We start from the raw sequence: 19,894 nt of genomic DNA, 5'->3' as shown, positions 1-19,894 counted from the left end.
AAGGAAAAGTGAATGCATTAATGCAATAGTAAAAAAGAAAAGAAACTTCATTTATGTCATTCCAACACCAAATAAAGCATAAAGAAACACTTGATATCTTTAAACTTTTTCAACAAAAAATATAAGTATTTCAATACTAACAAAGAGTAATTGGTTCACGGATTCATTTACTTACTACAGGTTAATGAATTAGATGGAATAAAGTCGTATTTAAATAATTAACACATTAATTATTATAAATCGTTTGATTTACGGATTAAGAAAAATGTCTAAAGGTTCAATAATGTGAACCAACTTCTATTTCCAACTAAAGATTCCAGAAAATAGAACTCTTCCAAAGTTTCACAAAAATATAAGTTTACTATTATTCAATCTTTTGTTAATATCATATTTATGTTACGGTGACAAAATTTCAGTAACTTACAAATAACTAACCAAAAAATATTCTCATTTGTGAAAGTAGCAATTTTATATAATTTTTTATGACAAAATAATCTTTTAATTTTATATTTAAATACATTTTTTAATTTTTTTTAACGCTTGTAATCCTTATGCGTGTAATTTTGTTCCTCTTTAGTTACGTAAGACTAAGAGAAAATAAAAATAGCATGCTTACGAACTAAAAAGGTATATATTTAAATCATATGGCCAAAAAAAATAACTATAGAGATTAGATTAATAATGTGTTCTTTATTTTTAAGTACACATAAACTAATATTTTAAAAAATTATTTTTATTCAAATGTTTCTTTAACAAATGTAGAACAAGAAGAATAGTTATAGTATAATATAGAATACCTTTACTCTTTTATCCTGCAACCTTATTTATGGACCTTTATAATATGTCATAAAAGCATTAAATGAAAAAATCAATATATTTAATATCTTAAATATTAAAATATTTAATATGATCTGATGAAATATTTAAGAGAGTTAATAGAGGAATAATATAATAAATTTTATAAATATTATAACTAAAAATACTTTTGGTAATATTTTTCGTACTTTAATCTGGGATCAGTGGTACTGTTACTGTTCTTTCCTAGTTCCAAGACAAAAAAGTTTTGTCTTATGGTTCATCTTCTTCTCTCCTCGTTTCTCACCAAAAATATTCTCTACTCATTTTCTTTTTCTATTATAGCTATTGCAATTTGCCAGGGGTGGCGAGACTGATACTATTCCATTTCAAGTCTAATTTTTGTTTAAACTGAATAAAAGTACAGAAAATGATAATTTTTTAAATATTAATATATTTACATACTTAAGATTAATTTTAAATTATTTTTCATCAAGAAGAGCTTTATATATGTGATAAACTTTGCATGAACTTATATTTGAAACTCATTCTCCAAAATTTTCTTATGAAAAACGGGCTATCTTTGAGAAATATCTTATGCCAATTCAACTTATATTAATGTATAATTTTATTCATCATCGAACTGATAGCATTTTTCCAATGGTATACAACCTATTATAAAGATTTTGACAGAAAAAGAAAAATCAATTAAAATCATCTTAAATAATATAAAAAAATGTTTTCACCTTCAAATCAACAGAGTTTGCATTAATTGCTATTATTTCATGTTAATCAAATTACAATTATTTTATGTATAAAATAAAAAAAAAATTGAATAAGTTATGCGTGAGTGTTTCTTTAAAATAACTATGAAGAAGTTAATTTTAATTTATTGATAAACCTTTTTATTTTCTAAAAATATTTTTTTGAAACTCATCCCTAAATTATTGATCATTTGTGCCACTTTTGTGTATACTAAAAAAAAGGCTATCTTTATGACAAATAGGATAGTTGAACACCAAAAAATTTGAAAATTGCGTTTATTTTACACAAACAAAACGTATTTGTTCATTTTGCTTAAAAAAAATGCAATATGCATACGGGAGAATGGATAATTATAAACTATATATAGCAGAAAAAAATAATATTTTACATACAAAATGATGGAGTGTGAGGAAGTTGACATGATATGTAGAATCTTTGATAATGTTAACAAAAAAAAAATTGAATATAAATATAAATAAATAATTTGATTTTAGATGGCAAAAATGAGTAGAACTTTTGGATTGCTTATGATGGCACTGAACAGCCATGATGAAGCGTGTGGTGGCTGAAGGGGACAAAATTATATCCCTTTCCTCACTAAATAAACAACACTTTCATTAGCTATGCCAAAAAAAATACCCATTTTTATAAAAAAACTTACTACTAAAGGAACTTCATCACTCACTTTCTTTTCTTTTCTTTTCTTTTCTGACCTTTCTTTTGTATTCTTCTTCTTTTCTCACCCTAAGCAAAACTAAATGAAGTGCTAAATTCTTCGAGCTTATGAAAGTTGAAAAGACACTGCTTCTTGTGTTCAACGACCCTATGATTTTCAATCAATGACCACCACCTAATCAACTAAAGCAACATCCACACTGTTCAAACCACATTTCCAATTCATGCTTCTTCCATAAGCTTATGTTCTTCTGTTAACCTATGTAACCATGTCATTTTGCTAAGGTTTGTTTGTCTCCACACAATTTTATAGGAGCTATATGAACAACCTCGTCATACATAGCCTCATAGCTTGTTCGTTGAGATTTTAACCTATGAATTTCATGCACATTTCAATGGACAAAATTTATATATATAATACTTTTGTTTTCATATGGATATTTCCAGCTAATAAAACACGAGTCCATCAAAATTTACATCATTTTCAATCTAAAATCTATATAAATTATTTTTCTTATAAAACGCTTTATTTTCTACTAATTTTTATTTAATATATAAAATTTAAATTTTAAGAATTTAGAATGTAAGAGTTTATGTAAAGTAAATTTCTTAACATGAAACTAGACATTAATGTGTAGTCCACGGGTGAAATAATAAACTCAACAAACAATAAATATTGTTAAGATAGACTCTAAACTAATTGTAATATTATGTTAAAAAGTGAATTTTAAATTTAACTCAATCCCACAAAATCGGCTTGGAAGGTAATGTTTACACCCACTTATATACTCTAAATTGGTCTCTTATCTCTAGTCGAGACTTTCAACGGTTCAAACCATTACATTATAATTAAGATAAAAGAAAAATACAAAAATTATGTCTTTTCTTATATTTTTTTGTGTTTTTTAATTATATTTGACAACTGAAAAACAACACACCTTTTAGGGTTTTATTAGGCAGAAGAAACATGTTTTTTCTTTCTCCTTTTTGGTTTGAAAATTTAAACAAAAGGGCATGGTCAATTGAATAAAGAATATTTGAAATGGTGAAATTGTAGGCAATTGAACATAAGGTCCTACACATGATGAATTGGAGGAACTATAGGGATTTTGTTTTGACCCTTTCAATTTGAATGATAATGCGTGGAATTCAAACAATGCAACTTACCTATATAATGTTTGGTTTTAATCTGAGTTGAAAGTTTGTATGGTTTGGCCTTTAAGTGAGGGGCGATGGGTCCTATATTATTGGAATAAGACAGAAAAGTATTATGATCAGTTATTACTTATTATCGTGCCATGTTTCTCTTTACTCCAACGCTGTCACATGTAATTGTGTTTCTCGTTTTAGCATATAAATATGGACTTATTTGACATTTTCATTATATAGTTTAAAAGTAAAAAAGATAAATAATATATAAAAAACACAAATATTAAATTTAAGTTTATGTATTAAAATTCTATCATTGTCTTGTACAAATAATATTACCTCATAGTTAATAAATCTTTTTAGTGTATTTCAGTAAAAGAAATTCTAACATAAATAACTTTTACTATTTTTGAGATTGTGATAGTTTTGCAATGTTTAATATAATATTTTTTAAATCTTAATTAATTATGTTGTGTAAATAGTTACTTGCACTCAAGATTTGACCTAAGTATAATCAAAGGGGTATAATTGAGATGGTTTTGGTTCAAAGTTCAGAAAATCTGGAAGCTGATTTGCTTGTATTGTAAGTGTTGGTTGATTGCCAACATATTGTATCAGCAAAGTTGAGGTAGGGTCATGATGAGGTTGAAAAAAATGGTATTTTTATATGGATTTACCTAGCAGGACTTGCACTAGGCTAAAAAGCTTAATTCACTCATTAAACACTTATTAAATATTTATAGTTCAAAATTATAATTACATTTGGTTTAAATATATTATTTTTGTTATTTTGTATCTCTAGTAAATGCCAATTATAAATAAAAAAAATAGATTAAATGTTCAAATAATAAGTTTTAGTATTAATCTCAAATAAAATTTTACAAAGAAACTCTAAGCGAAGATAGAGAACATGGATTTATAGGTGAAGAGAATCTGTGAAATTCAATATATGTGGAAGGAAACTATGCTTTTAAAAGAGAAAACAAAAAGACTTATTGAGAATAAGAAACTAGGCACGGGTCTATTGAAGCTATTAAGGAAGTTTGAGAAAGAATAATCTTATCGATATGTTTTACTTGTTTTCTTAGAGTTGGAATTGAACATAGCCAAAACAATTATAATATATTTATGATTTTATATTTTATGGATCAAATGTTTTTTATTTTATCTTAATTGTATTTCACTTTTGAAAAAATATTTTATAAAATAAGGTTTAGGAAAAAAAATATTTTTTTATTATCTGAGGTGATCCACTTAGATTGATTAGTTCATATTATACCAACACAAATATCATATCATATATTTAATTACATGATAATCATTATATTAAGAAATGGTTTAACTAAATTTTATAAAATTGACTTATAAATTAGATCTACACCTACATATAAATTTTAAATTAGTCTTATTTCTAATTGATATAAAAATTTTAAAATATTACAACTAAATAAATATTCATTTTGAACTATTTTAAATCACATGTATAAATTTATGAATCTTAAAATGATAAACAAACTTATTTTATTTCAATCGTATAAGTCAGAATTGTATATTTATCTATTATAAGTATGTTGATAGTCTCTCGTAACTAAAAAAATAAAACACAAATTCAAAAAAATTAAAAATAATTAAGAAAATTTATAAAAATTATATTTTTTATAAAATTAAACTCAAATATAAAATTTATTTATAATTAATTTTTATAAATATTCATTACTTTTCTTAAACATTTTTTAAGTCTTTATAACTAATGTTATGAAATAGAAGAGTAGAGTATTAAGTAAAAATACTACTATTTTAATTTTTTTAATTAATTTTAAAAAACTAAGATTTCTTTTAATTAAGCATAAATTGTATTGGTAAATAGTTTGAAATAAATAATATGTTCACAAACTTGATTTCTTTGTCTGGGGATTAAGGTGATAGATGAGATGTGTATGTTTGGTCCCATAAATTATTCACATTCCACTTAAATTTCAAGTCAAACTCACTAAAAAAAATTAAAAATAAAATATATTACTGTCTTGACTCGTGTCTTTCAGAATGTGAAAACATGTCTGCACTTTCTTTCTCTTATAGATCGTGTAGATAAAATTTTGATTCTCTTTTACTATTTTTTGACAAAACATTGTTGCTTAATTTTGTAAGAGATTATTTTTTTCCCTAGTGAGATAATCCTAATATATAAATAAAATATAGTGAATATATATAATATATATAAAGTTTTAAGCTTGCTGAAATTAGATCTTAATTTTTTTTATAAAATAAATAAATTTATGAATTTTTTATAATGTATTAAATTTTAGGTGTTTTCTTTCAGAAAAATAAATAGACTTGACTTTCATCATTTACTATTTATATATTTTTTTTCTAATTTATTACATTGTAGACACTTGCTTCTAAGAAATAGATATTTGAGTTCTTTAGTGAACTATTTATATGATTAATTTTTTTTCTATTTCAAAAACAAAACAAAAAGTGCTCTGGTGGAACAAAACAAATGAAGTCAAAAGTATGTTGATTTTAAATAATGATTTTGTAAGAATTATTTAAAATTTATTTGTAGATAAAAAACAATTAATTTATTTAGTACAATAAGTATTGACATATGTTATTTTTAATATGATAAAAAAATAATACAAAAACTTTAATTCTTTTAATTTTATTTTTATTTTATTAATAATTTAGATAATTGAAAATGTGTTATGGTATTTGATATTTAATAATTGTTTCACGTGTTTATTAAAAAAACATAATACAAATATGTATTTAGTTGTATATTAACGTTAATTTTTTTTAATAAATACATTAGAGAATTATTGAAAACGAAACTATTTCATTATTATTTACTTTTTTAACTAATGAACACAGCATATTTGCAGCGCAAATATAGGGATAATAAATACAATAACTTTTATGAGATTGTTTTAAGTCTTTTGTTATATTATAGAAATATATTTTTTATACTCGATTGATCTACAACAACAAGTTTCTATTTATCTCAACAAGTTATTTATAATTCTCATCTTCATTAACCATTTTTTTTATAATGTATTATTATTGTTTATTATAAAAGTTGTTTGACTTAGTCAATTTTATTTATTCTTTAAATATATATTAAATTGCATAAGACATTAATAAATAAAAGGTTTAATGTCTCATTAGTCCTTATTTTCGTTCAGAATCTCAAATAGGTCTCCGTCTTGTTCGGCGTCTCAATTGGGACTTTATTTTTATAAAATTGACTCAAATAAAGGATTTCCGTCAAATTGATCAAACGCCGTGAGTGAGGGTATTACGTGGCATGATGACAGTGTAGATTTAATGTACATGGCACTAAAAACGTGGTTCAATTTTATTTTTTTAATTTTTGAATTAAAAAATGATGTGTAGAGAGTGGTAATATAATTTCAGTAAGGGCAAAGTAGGAAAATCCAATTAAATGAAGTGCTGAAAACCCCATTCTTCTCTGCAATTTAGAACTCGAAATGAAAACCCCATTCTTCTCTACAATATGTGTGATTATTATCCACACAGAAATGCTAAGAATAGACAATGTTGGTTCAACCAATATTCTGTTTATCAAAAGAAAACAAGACAAAATTAGACAATAAGGATCAATCCATTAACGTATGCTTCTTTCCCGTGAAAGGCTTGAACTTTAGTTGTTCTTCCTTTTGGGATTTCTCTTGACTTTTTGTTTCCTGGAGAAAACTAAAAACAAAGAAAAATTGGTTAGATGGACTTCTGAAGAGAAAATGCATACAAAAATCATGTAAACAAATTATAGATTTTTTTTGCCATTTTTGTCTATGAATAAAATTGTTACTTTTGAGAACTACCTTAGGTGTTGCTTGAAAGCTAGACGTAGTTACATTGGATCCAAACACAAGATTTCTATAAGATCTACGTGACGCAATATTTTTTGGCTTAGAATCAGAATTCTTCATTTCTTTGTCAGTTTCTTTGTGCTTTCGCTTTGGACAGGATGTTTCTTCAACTGTTCGTGCTGAGGCTTTACCACCCAAACGTCTTCCAAATTCCTGATAACGGAATGAAAGGCTTGTATTTTGGATCTTCTTCCTCTAGAAATTTCTCTTGCCATTTGTTTTCATGAGAAGTCTAAAATCAAAGAAAAATTGGTTCAATTTCTCCCACGAACCCTAAAACTCAACTTTCCCCAATTTCATTTCGAGTTCCAAATTGCAGAGGGTAATGGGGCTTTCAGCACTTCATTTAATTGGATTTCCCTACTTTGTCCTTACCGAAATTATATTACCACTATGTACATATCATTTTTTAATTCAAAAATTAAAAAAATAAAATTGAACCACGTTTTTAATGCCACGTACATTAAATATACACTATCACCATGCCACGTACTACCCTCATTCACGGCGTTTGATCAATTTGATGGAAAGCCTTTATTTGAGTCAATTTTACAATAATAAGGACCTAATTGCGACGCCGAACAAGACGGGGACCTATTTGAGATTCTGAACGAAAATATGGACCTAACGAGACATTAAACCTAAATAAAATAAAAAAATTTATACTAAGACTATTGTGTGTATAATATAATTGTTTGGTTAAATAATCAACAAATCTATAAGTCGATCGATCGGTCGGATTACAAACATAGTTAAAGCTAAAAATAATTACATTAATCCTAAGCTAGATAGTAATTAGATCAATATTAATAAAAAATTCATTCTAAAATTATAAATAAATGTTTGATATTCAAGTAGTTGATTATATTAATTTTATATTTATTGTTAGTGTTATAAGATTGACTTTAATATTAGAATATTTTCTGACGTATTAGAGTTTGATCGAGCAAACGATAAGAAAAAAAACATTGACTTAAACTTTAAAATTTTAGCCTCTTTAAAAAAACAGACTTAACCTAGTAAAATATATTAATATTATTATATTAAAAATAAGATTCGTTGGTCCTAAATAAGGAATGAAATTTGGGAGATGTAATTGAAAAATTTGTTATGAAAAAGAGAAGAAAGAGAATGTAAGAGTTAGAGTTTGAGGAAGAGACAAAGGTGACAGGAACAGGTCCACTCCACCAAGGTGGTTCACGACATAAGCCAGGCTTTAGTGATTTATATCTCAATAATATTGTCCAACAAAGCGAAACATTCACCCTCCTCTTGCTCACTTTTCCCATCTTCTCTTCCCACCATTCTCTTCTTACTTTCAACATCCAACACTCTTCTCTTTTCGGTTCACGCTGCTCCATGTTAATTAACCTTAACACTTACTTATGTTAAACATCAAAACTACACTTATCCTTAATTTTACATCTTTTTAATTAATCACTAAACTACTTCCTTTCACACGTGTCGCCTTCTACTCAAACATTGTAGTGCAGTGTACTGCTGCTACAAAAAGTCTATTCTACTTTACACCTAAGACCAAAGTACAACCAGCTTTCCAGCACAGCGTGACATATGCTACATAATATAATTATTTTTTTCATACATAGTTACATATTAATCATTAACCATGTTCAAATATGTGTACGCAAATAATTTAAAAAACACAATCTATATTTCTAAAGTAATTTAAAATCGAAAGCAATATTTTCACGATCACCTGTGTTTTTTTTTCTATAAATCACGTCGTAACATTTTTTAATAATAAAATATATTAAACTTAAAAGTTCGATGATTGAAACTCGTATACTTATACAAAATTATAGATTATATGTAATTAATCCAGTGAGTAAAAATTGAAAAAAAAAAGAGTTAAAGGGCCGTATAATGTGTTATGATTATGGTGGCATTTGGTGAATTAATTGAGGATTGAGTTGTTTAGAAAGTCAACTCAATAATCTTTTTGTATTTGTGTGGTCACTTTTCCAGCTGTGATTCACTGTAATTAGTCAATGGTTGATTCTGAATTCCCACCTAAAGGATGAATAATTAAGCATTGATTAGAAGCTCCATTATCCTTTTGGTTTCTCTTAAAAGAGGTGAGAACGAAGACGTTGTTGGGGAAGAAGAACATATTGTTATCATAGCTTTCCCATCATCACTCACATTTCAAGTAACATCATCGTCAATGCTCAAAATTTCTTAACGAATTTCTTATGCTAATTCAAATTCATTGTGATTAATTTGAATTTGGCAAGGACTTCTCAGTATCCCATCATTTTTTTTTTTGGTACACTCAATTAAAGTCTCCGGAAAATTATTTCCGTAATAGAAGTGGGACGATTGTCTACCGAGAAAAAAAAAATGGATTTGTTTTATTATATTCTATTATGTTCCAGAAAATGAATTGTCTCTCAATAAATGAAAAGAAAAAACAAAGTTTGAAAACAATAATTACTATTTATCAAATTTTATTTAATTATAATCCTATATTTTATTCTTATTTTCCACGTTTAGTTCTTTTTTATTTTCATAGTAGTCTGAGTTTGTTATTTTTAATGTGATTCATTTCTTTGATCTTGTTTTCTTCGTTGTCTAGTCTTTTTTGTATTTTATCTTCTTCTTTTCAGTTGTGTTTGGATCTTTCTTCTTTTTTGTGGATGGATAAAGAATTGTGTAGGTTTAATACCTATTTTGGTCCCTCGGTTTGTAGGATGTCTTCAAAGTTGTCCTTCTTTTTTTCAAAAGTTCACTAACGTTCTATATTTTGCAAAAACGGTTCACGTTAGTCCTTTTTGCTTACGGCGTTAAAAAGGCTAACGACAGACTTGTCCTACTGACAAAAACTTGATGACATTGTGAGGTCATTTGAGGAGTTAACTACATTTAGGTTTAAAATGATGTGGAATTTCCATCAACACCATCTTCTTCCTCGCGATTCAGACACAACAAAACCCAGAAAAATTTCCAATTTTTGAACTCCCAAATCGCATAGCAGAACAACCTAATCGCACCGTTGCCATGAACCCTAGCTCGCGAGCGCCGCTGCCATGAATCCTAGCTCACAAATGATATGTGCAAGCACTTAGAATGAGAGGCATCCATTTTTTTCTTGAGGTTTGTCATTTCATTATCCATAATGACAATCTTAGCATCCATTTTTTAATGCGACCTTCATCTACCCCTTTCCTAAAATTCTGATCCCTTTTCTCCAAACTTTCCCTCTCAACAAATCCAGTAGATGGAAAATGTTTGATGCAATCAAGAAGCGATATAGGTAATAATATAAAAATCATTAAATGAAATGAAGAAAATGGTGGGTATAGTTTTTGTAAAGAAAATTATAGTTGAGAAACCCTTCTACAACAACCGCCAAGCTCCTATAAAGAACTACTGCCCCCACCCAAAATAAACATGTTTAATTTTTACCCAGAGGACTTTCTACTCTGCTTTCATTATCTAATAAGTGCACCACACTTATGTAACTAACTTTGCCCCTATTTCCATCTCTCAGCCACTCACAACACCATTCTCTGTCCCTCGACCATTCAAGAAGATTCCAAAAGATATTATGGATCTGTGTGATGTAGGATACTGCACAGAGCACAAATTGCTCCCTATATCTCAACCGGTGAGATTTACTTTAACAGTAAGGGTAAGCAGACCCAATCTACAAAGATTTTTCAGACAAGCAGTTGCAAGGCTGTGAGAACAACTGTCACAACCTACAACACAATGAAAACAGGAGAATAATGGGGGAATAAAGACACTAAGTATAGGGAAAAGCACAAGACCCTTTTTCCTTGCTATGTTAAAAAGTGAGAGCAAAATTAAACACAAAAATTCAAAAACAGAAACCCTAAATCACATCTTCTTCCTCGCTAGTTCATCCTTCTCGCGCAACCTGCAAATGCACGAAACTCTCCTCGTAAGTGTCGTCATCAACCTGCATTTAAAATAGAACCATAAACTCATTTCATCGCGAGGACCAAATCATAGTGCCATGACGTTCTCCTTTGCTCAGCAATCGTGTCGCCGTTGTGAATACCTAAATCGCGCTTCCACGACAATTTGTGGTAGAATCTCTAGTTCTCATGACGACGCAGATAAAGCCCTTGCCCATTCTGCAATTGTTAAACCTAACTTTAGTTGAAAAAAGGATCTGCCACGTGACATCTTCTCATTGCCCTCAAATGACGTCACAGTGTCACGTCAACAATAATTATACAAGTCATCAAGTTTTTGCCACGAGACAAGTCTGTCGTTAGTCTTTTTATTTATCTTTGCATATGTCAGTGCCACAACAACAACGCACACTTACCAAAAGATCAACCCACTTTTACTTCTTTCACAAAACTTCTTATAATTATATTCCACCTTTTTTTCATAATTTTATTTCTGTTTCATTTCTACTTTTAATTGGTGAGTATAGATTCATGATGAACTACATGCAGAGATTCATGTCCAAATCATTCATGCTTAATAAAAAGAATAATAATAAAAATAATAATAATAATAATAATGATAATAATAGTAATAAAAATAATAATAATAATGATAATAATAATAATTATTATTATTAGAGGCAATCTTCAAATTATACTAAGCTAAAATATGGTATTTTTTAAATAATTATTAATTTTTTTACATTTTAAAAATTATTTTTATTAATTATTTTTAATTTTTTACTTTTTATAAACATTTTTTACAATTAAATATAACATCAACAAATATCATTTTATATTACTTTAATAACTAGGAGCATTTTGGTAATCTTTAATTTCTACCCATTAAACAAATTTTTTAAATATGTCCCATCAATTAAATCCTACACTAATTCTCACAAACTTTACTTCCAAATCTACTCTGAATTACCTACAAATCCACTCAAAAAAACAACAAAAATATTACCCTCAAATTCATTCAAATCATCTCCTCCAAACATCTTTGCCAGATCATCCCAAGTGATACTGATGAACATTTGAGGCTCACTGTTGCTTCCTAGACAGGGGATCCAGTAGAAAATGGGAAAAGTCCCGTTGTTTATAACTTGTGAAATTAAATAAAGATATGTTTTGTCAAATAAAATAATCAAATTTGAATAATTATAAAATTAAATGTTAATTTTACTTAGTCAAATATATTTAAAAATAATAAATAAAATAAAAAGGTGGATTGTTTAAAATATAATAGTATTTTCTTAGAACTCGAGTTAATGAAGTTCTAAAGCCGCTTATTTTCACAGTAACTCATTTAATTCAACTCATCTTACTTAAGGCTAAAGGCCCAACTTGTCTGCACATGGGTCGATATTTTCCTATTTTTCTTCCCGCTTCACCCCTATTACTAACTGCACTCCTATACTAACATAAAAGAAGTAAAATTAAACGTTATGTGGGTGCAGTTAAAAATCATGATGGTGCAGGAATAAAAAGGCATATTTTTTTCTCAAAAAATACTTTCTATGTTTTTAGAAATGATGACTGTGTATTTAACATAACTAAAATTTAGAGTCATTAACTTTTAATATATAAAATATATCGTGACATAACTTTATAACAAAGCCATAATTTTTACATATATATTAGATTTGATGATAAACAAAATTAGTTATGTGATATTTTTCCAATATTAAAATAAAATTTTAAAGAAAGGATTAAAAAAATAGATTGAAAGATATTAAGAAAAAAAAAACTTAAAACATTATCGTTGAAAAGAAAAAGGATAAAAGCACACCTCACTTTCCGTGTGTTTTAATAAAGTAACATTCATTACCCGTATTTCATATTAAAATGTCATATTGACTAAAATTATTATAATAATAGGGAAAGCCAGTGTCACTTTCTGAAATTACAATGAAGATGCACATAATTTATTAAAAAAAAACATATAAGTGTCTATATAAAATTTAAATAAGATGTAACTATCCTCTAATTAAAAACATTTAAAAAAGTGCGTATTTAAAACTATAAAAAATATGACTGTGGTTTAAAATATCAACAATTTTCTTTACACAATTGAAAGACAAACCCGTCTAACATTTATTATTTTATTGAGTTGGTCAATTTTAAAAATAACAGGTTTAACAAGTATCATTCATGATAAATATAATTAATTTCACTTTTTACATATGTCCTTCTTTTTCTAATAAAGAAGCCATTTTATTCCTCATTTTGGCTTTCTTGCAACCCAACCAACAAAAACGAGTGAAAGATTACGTATATGTTTTTTTTTTCTAATGTTTGATACATAAGATCATATATTGTAGTGTTGTAGGGTTAATTTTAATAATATTTTTTGTTTTGTTTATTTCTAATCAAACAATATCTTTTTCACTTATTTTCTTTCTTTCTTGTGTTTATTTTCTCCTTCCCAAAGGGAAGATTAGGCACATGGCAGCAGGGACATGAAATGAAGTGTGCTACAGACGTCAAAAAATGTCAGAATATAACATGCGTTTCACGTCTATCACACCAATTACGCCCACCATTTCCACTTTCCCTGCTCTTTCGATTTAGGATAATAATCTCTTTTTATTATGCCAACTAATTAATTTTTTTTTATCAAATAGGTATCATTTTAAATAATTTTTCATATAAATCTAATCCCACTAATAGAAAATGAATTTGATGAGCTAATATAAGAAGTCGGAAATTTCGTTGAATGTTGTTTACTAATTTTGATTACTGATAGTGGGTTACAGCGCAGAATGAGAAGAAAAAGACAAGCATGGTCACAGAAGAGAAGTTGGGTAGGAATGTAGATGGATTGATGAAGCAAGTGGGACTGAGAGAGTGTGTAGTTATTCTTATTAGCACACATGCCGAGGGGAATGTTTACGGGGTCCCACATCGAAAAAGAAAGAGAAAAATAGAAGATAACAATGTATGTTTTGTGTCAGATCCTTGTCACTTTCTTTTCTTCTTTCAATTGAGATACACAAACAAAGGAACACGAGGTGGGACTCAAGCAATCATCAATGGTGTGAGAGAGAGAATCACAGAAATATCAGAATGAATAATTGTTGAACCCTCTTGCTTTTAAGGCCATTTTCATTATTTTTCATGCTATCTGCGTTTGCAAACCAAACTAAAATAAAGATCTGTATATTATTATTGTGGAGACCGGTAGGTGGGGTTTTGATTGAAGCAGCTTTATAGTTTGTAGTTATGATGACTATAGTTAATCAATGTTACTACTTCTTTAATGGGATGTCACGTGAAGATATCAGAACTCTCTCACCTGGCCTTTATTCTCCTCTAGCTAATTACAGTACACCTTCTGCTTCATCTTAACACTTTTTTTTAATATGATCATAAATATACTTTGCTGCAACTCACACCTTCAATTAAACCTCAATCTATGAAAACAACAGTACAAACAAAAGTGAGAGCAAGAAAATATATTCAAACAACAACCACCACCATACATATTCACATCCAGATGTTTAGCATAACATCATAGACCAATTATATAATATAACATATTCTTGTACATTATACGTTTTTTCAATAGGTAAGCTAGCCAATCAAACCAATTGATGATGATGATGATGGAAGAAATAACATGAAAAGGGCAACTCTTTCTAGCTACTTGTTAACCCTAAAAAAATGGGGTTAATCTTTGCATATGATGAAATTAATGTAATGTAACCCTTGTTTACTTTTCCCAGTACTACTGAAGCCTGGCTAAAATAAGCTTCATTTCAAGATCCCATCGAGCTTGGTCTTGAACAGAAGAGGAGCAAGATACACCAGAAATCAACACGAGAGGAAAAGAAAGCGATGTAAGAATCGACTTTATCGACTGTTAGCCAGTTATGAAGATATCCAAACAAGTAAAGAAGTCTCCGTGATCTGAAGGAAACTCGTTAAAACCAAAAACAGTTCAAAGGAAAATTAACTCAGAAAGCAAGAAAAAAAGAAAGCAAAAAGAATATCTATGAATTACCATGATCCTCCGCCAAACATTCCAGTCCAATACCCGGTTGAATCTCCTTGTTGCTTCTGATCCATTGTGGTGGTAGTGGAAACCTGTTTTAAGTCCTCAAATGGAAACAAGAGCCTCCCACTTTGAATATTATGCAGGCTGGCGTACCCGTGATCCAAAGAGAAATTCAAGGTTGGCTTGAAATCTTGCAGAGGAAACCCACATGCGTAGGAAGGATTTGGATCGGCTGGAACGGGAACAGGCATGAAGGAATTGAAGCCGGTGGAAGTTGAAGTGATTCCAGTGAGAAGCTCCAATGCAGAAAGGTGTGAAATTGTAGGAGTGGTGGTAGAGGTAGTTGAAGAAGAAGAAGAAGCCGAAGCAGACATGTTGTTGTTGCTACTATTGTTGTTGTTTTGCTGAACCAATTCAGAGATGTTTCTGAAATCTGGGGTTGTGGCTGGGAAACCCAGATTGAGATCTTGACCTTGATGAATGTTATTCTTAGGGTTTTGAGAGTGTGGTGCGATTACCAGATCAGGAAGCTTTATATTATCTGGTGAATTATTGTGAGGTGTGGAAGAAAAAGTAGAAGATCTTTTGTTCTTCCTGGAGCCACCTCCTACAGGGATGTTTCTGAGGGATCCACCTTCAGTCCAATACCTTCTACAAGTTTTGCAGAAATAGCGAGGCTGTGTGAGGCTGTAGTTGTTGTAGTAGCAGAACTTGGTGTTAATTGAATGACACCTTGGACAGTTAAGAGGTTGTTCTTTCTGTGGCCTTGGCTTCCTTTCCACAGCACCTGCAACCTTCGGACATGTATTTGTCGCTGCTATATCTTCCATTGGTTTCACCACCATCTCCTGCAACATCATGCGCAAACATGTTAATTAATCGAACCATGCATCTGTGTCTGGTCTACATATCATACCAAGAACAAAACATCTCGGTCTAACTTTTCACGATTGAGGAAGAGGGAGGAAATTGTGTGTATAATTCTATGATATATGGCAAAAGAAAAAGATGCAGAAGAAGAAACTAAAGCAGAACTTTTGAAGTGGGAAAAGCAAAGGGAAAAAAGTAAGAAAGCGAAAGGTAGAAAATATGATAAAGAAAATTGATAACGTAGTTTCACTTGCACCAGGTGCAAAAAAGGAATCAAAAAGTAAGTGTGTTACCTGAGGGCACTGAACTGTGTCCATGGAATTGGATGAAGATGAAGATGAAGAGAAGATGAAGGTAGGTGCAGTGAAATGAAGCTGAAAGAAGGAGAAATGATGGAAGGTTTTGTATTTTAGTTGAAACTCGTTGCAGAAGCAGAAAAAAGGGAATGATAAAAACCTGTGCAAGAGTATATGAATGAATCCAATACTTTTTGCTACTTTATCAGTTTTAATAGTCAGAAAGAAGATAAGGGAAAGTACAAAACATATACATATAATTCCTATTCTAAATATTATATTCTACGTATTCCCAACACCGTAGAATACACGTTTAAAAAAAACGTGGGAATACGTGTACATGAAATTATATCTAACCAATTCATTTTTCTTTCTCCCTCAGTGATAAATCTCGTCTAAGCTGTTTTAGAAATAAAAGAGTGAAACAAATTACGTTTAATTAAGTTTTAATTTTTTTATAAAGTTAAATATTTTAAATTAAACTTTTATTAACTTTTTAATTTATTAAATATTTTAAAATATATATTTTAAAATTTAAATGTTTTATTTAATTTATTTATTATATCCTAAACGTATTTTTTATTAATATAAAATAATAAAATAAGAGTTATATAACCTAATTAAAATAAATTAACAAATAAAATTAATTCAAAAACATAAAAAGTATGAAAAATTTATGTATTTAATATATAAATAATTTGTAACGATAAATATCCTATTGTTATTTTTTTTAAAGTTTTTATAAAAAAGAAAAACATAACTTTTCAATGTACTTCGTAATGCCATAATAAATGTACAAGGCTAAATTATTGAAGATTGAAATAAAAGGAGTTATTATAAAAAGAGAAAATTAATATTATATAAATAATAAATAAAAATATTTTATAAGTGATAATTAAAAAGTTAAGAAGAAAACATGATTAGGGTATCGATAAAACAAGTTAATGTTGAAATAACACTTATGTTAAGGTTCTTTCTTTATTTTTATGATACTTGTGCTTACGTATATGAGATTCTATGACAGAATAGCATGAGAAGGTAAATAGAATCGATTGATTTATTCTTTATTATATTAAATTTTATGTTTTAATATTTAGTAAAATTGGAAATCTTCTTAATTTTATTTTCACAAGTTCTTAATATAAATAATTAACATTCGTTATTAATTAATAATAATATATATAAATTTTAAGTACATTATTTTAACTAACCAAAATTATTATTAAAATTCATCATTCAGTCCTCTGTGTAAAGAACTGGAAGCACAAATAGTATTGGTTTGGATTTAATTATTTAGAATTTGTAAACATGAAAATGAGAGAGTGATTGGCTTTCTCTTCCTCTTAATAAAGAAAAGAAAAATGGATTGAATGTATGGAAAATTATATATTAATCATTCATTTTATTATTTAAATAGCGTCTTTATCCTTAAAATTCTGAAATAATCACTATATTGAAACATAGTATTATGAGTCAATTACAACTCGATTGTTTATAGTAATTTGTTGGTTTAAATATATTTTAATTAATACTTTTTAAAGCGTAAATATTTGTTAAAGTACCTAACATTTAAAATAAAATTTACCCAATGAACAAATCTATAAACAAATTTTTTTTTAATGCAACTTGATAAATCAAACTGAAATCGATCAATAAATTTATTAGAGCTGTCAAAATGGATAACTCGACTCGATCTGGTCCGACCAACCATGAGTTGATCATTTAGTGGTCAATCCAACCCGGCTTGCTTATTAGCGAGCTGAAAAAATTCGAATCCAGCCTCACTCACTATACAATGGATTGGTGGGTTAGACGAATTAGCTCAGTGACTCACTTAATTATAAGTTTTTTTAAAACAAAAATATTATAATTTTTTTAATTCAAATTTAAATAAATTTCACTTTGAAAAGATGTTAAACTCTAAAGACAATTCAAAAAATAAAATCATACAATTCAAGCGTAATAAAAAACAAGCACGAAAAGGCGAACAAATAAGTTTTTAATATTGATAATTTTTCTATCTCTTGCCTATTTATAATATTAGATTCTTAAATAGATAAATCTATAATATTGTTTACTCTTGAAACATCTTATTTTTATCCCTATTTACAATATAATAAAGATGTTAACTAATAATATTGAAACACAAAATAATAAATAATTAAATTAAATTAGGTGGATTGGTGAGTTAGACTTACCATGGATCAACTCAGATAAACCAAATTTTAAATGAGCCGGGTTAAAAACTAACCTGCATAAAAAAAGTTATATTTTTTTAAACTCAAACCAACTCATATAAATTGGATTGCCTCGTAGATTACAATTGAAAACTAAAATTTATCTTAATCAATCCTAATGAAATATATTTCTATATCTTTTAATCATAAAATGAGGTAAATATCATTACTACGATTATAATAATTAAAAACGCATGATGATTTGGTGACAATTTAACTTGATTGTTTCATTATACAGAAAACAATGATAAGAAAAGATAAAAAATTATTAGATGTGAAACAAAAGCTGCCCTCAACCAATAAATTCATTAGAGATCTAAAATAATTGATCTGATTAAAAGTCCATCAAATAATATAATTAAAAATAATCATTTTGGAACGTAAAGTTTTATTATTAGAAAACGTCTTAAAAAATTGAAGGAGATATTTAAACTTTTATTGATCTGAATTATTAAACAAATGTAAAATTATTAAATATATCAAAACAACAATATTATAAGTTAGTAAAATAAAATAATTTATTAAATACGTTTACAAAATATTGGAATAAATTAAATAACAAACTAAAAGAAATTAAATAAAATTTCATTAAAAATCTAAAATAATTATTTTAACTCAAAATTCGTCGAATTGATATAATTAAGATCGATCATCATATTTATGATATTGTTCGTTTTGAATATAAAATATTGAAATAAATTAAATAACAAACTAAAGTAACTTCCTAAACTTTTAATCAGAATCTGGCTATATTTTTTAACCATGACTAGTCTAATTTTCCCCAACCTATAGTTTATTCTACGATATATAATGAAATACATTATTATTTTATTTTATATTTATCATCATCCTTTAAACACAATATTTTATTATTTTTCTTTATCTATTCAGAACACTTAAATTGTAGCACACACCTACGATTTCGTAAATTCCTTAATTTACTATTTAGAATAAACAACATAATAACTAAGCAACAAATCTTTTTGATATGACCACTGGAGATTGTTGCAGCCCAACCTCGTAACATTTTTTATTTGTTTATAATCCAATATCGATACACTTCGTTTCCGACACTGCCAGCGGAATTAACGTTCGATTTTGACATTTTGTTACTTTCCCCTCTAAATCGAAGAACAACATACAAATTAACAAAAAAACAAAAAAACATTTGAGATGGATTGCAAGATGCTAATAGATATATATTATTAGAAAAATCAAATTTTAACCCTCTTGGCAAATAAAAGGACCATTTTACAACTTGTTTTAACAGTATATT

The 19,894-nt window shown here is 27.8% G+C and overlaps 1 protein-coding gene across 4 annotated transcripts; it reads right to left on the bottom strand.

Annotated features, from left to right (window-relative positions):
• Positions 1-14,658: 14,658 nt before the first annotated feature.
• On the bottom strand, positions 14,659-16,569 carry LOC108322793 (dof zinc finger protein DOF4.6-like). Of its 4 annotated transcripts, none has more exons than XM_017555036.2 (3): positions 16,379-16,569; positions 15,222-16,063; positions 14,659-14,998 (listed from the first exon to the last, which is right to left on the bottom strand). In XM_017555036.2, coding segments are annotated over exons 1-3 (867 nt in total). In that variant the 5' UTR covers positions 16,403-16,569; the 3' UTR covers positions 14,659-14,997. The 4 variants fall into 4 exon arrangements, with proteins under 4 accessions (XP_017410525.1, XP_017410524.1, XP_017410522.1 ...); XM_017555035.2 differs by having other exon boundaries at positions 14,659-15,127; positions 16,379-16,568; XM_017555033.2 differs by having other exon boundaries at positions 14,659-16,063.
• Positions 16,570-19,894: the final 3,325 nt, after the last annotated feature.

This window comes from Vigna angularis, chromosome 3, assembly GCF_016808095.1.
Source record: "Vigna angularis cultivar LongXiaoDou No.4 chromosome 3, ASM1680809v1, whole genome shotgun sequence".
Classification (NCBI taxonomy): domain Eukaryota; kingdom Viridiplantae; phylum Streptophyta; class Magnoliopsida; order Fabales; family Fabaceae; genus Vigna; species Vigna angularis.
The sequence above is the reverse complement of the archived record's forward strand: the minus strand, read 5'-3'. Positions and strand labels throughout refer to the sequence as shown.

Bases quoted from the DNA above. Each gene is read 5' to 3' on its own strand.
- LOC108322793 (XM_017555033.2), bottom strand. From the start codon at position 16,402: ATGGACACAGTTCAGTGCCCTCAG. The intron at 16,064-16,378 runs GTAACACACTTA...ATGATGTTGCAG, and splicing joins ACACAGTTCAGTGCCCTCAG to GAGATGGTGGTGAAACCAAT.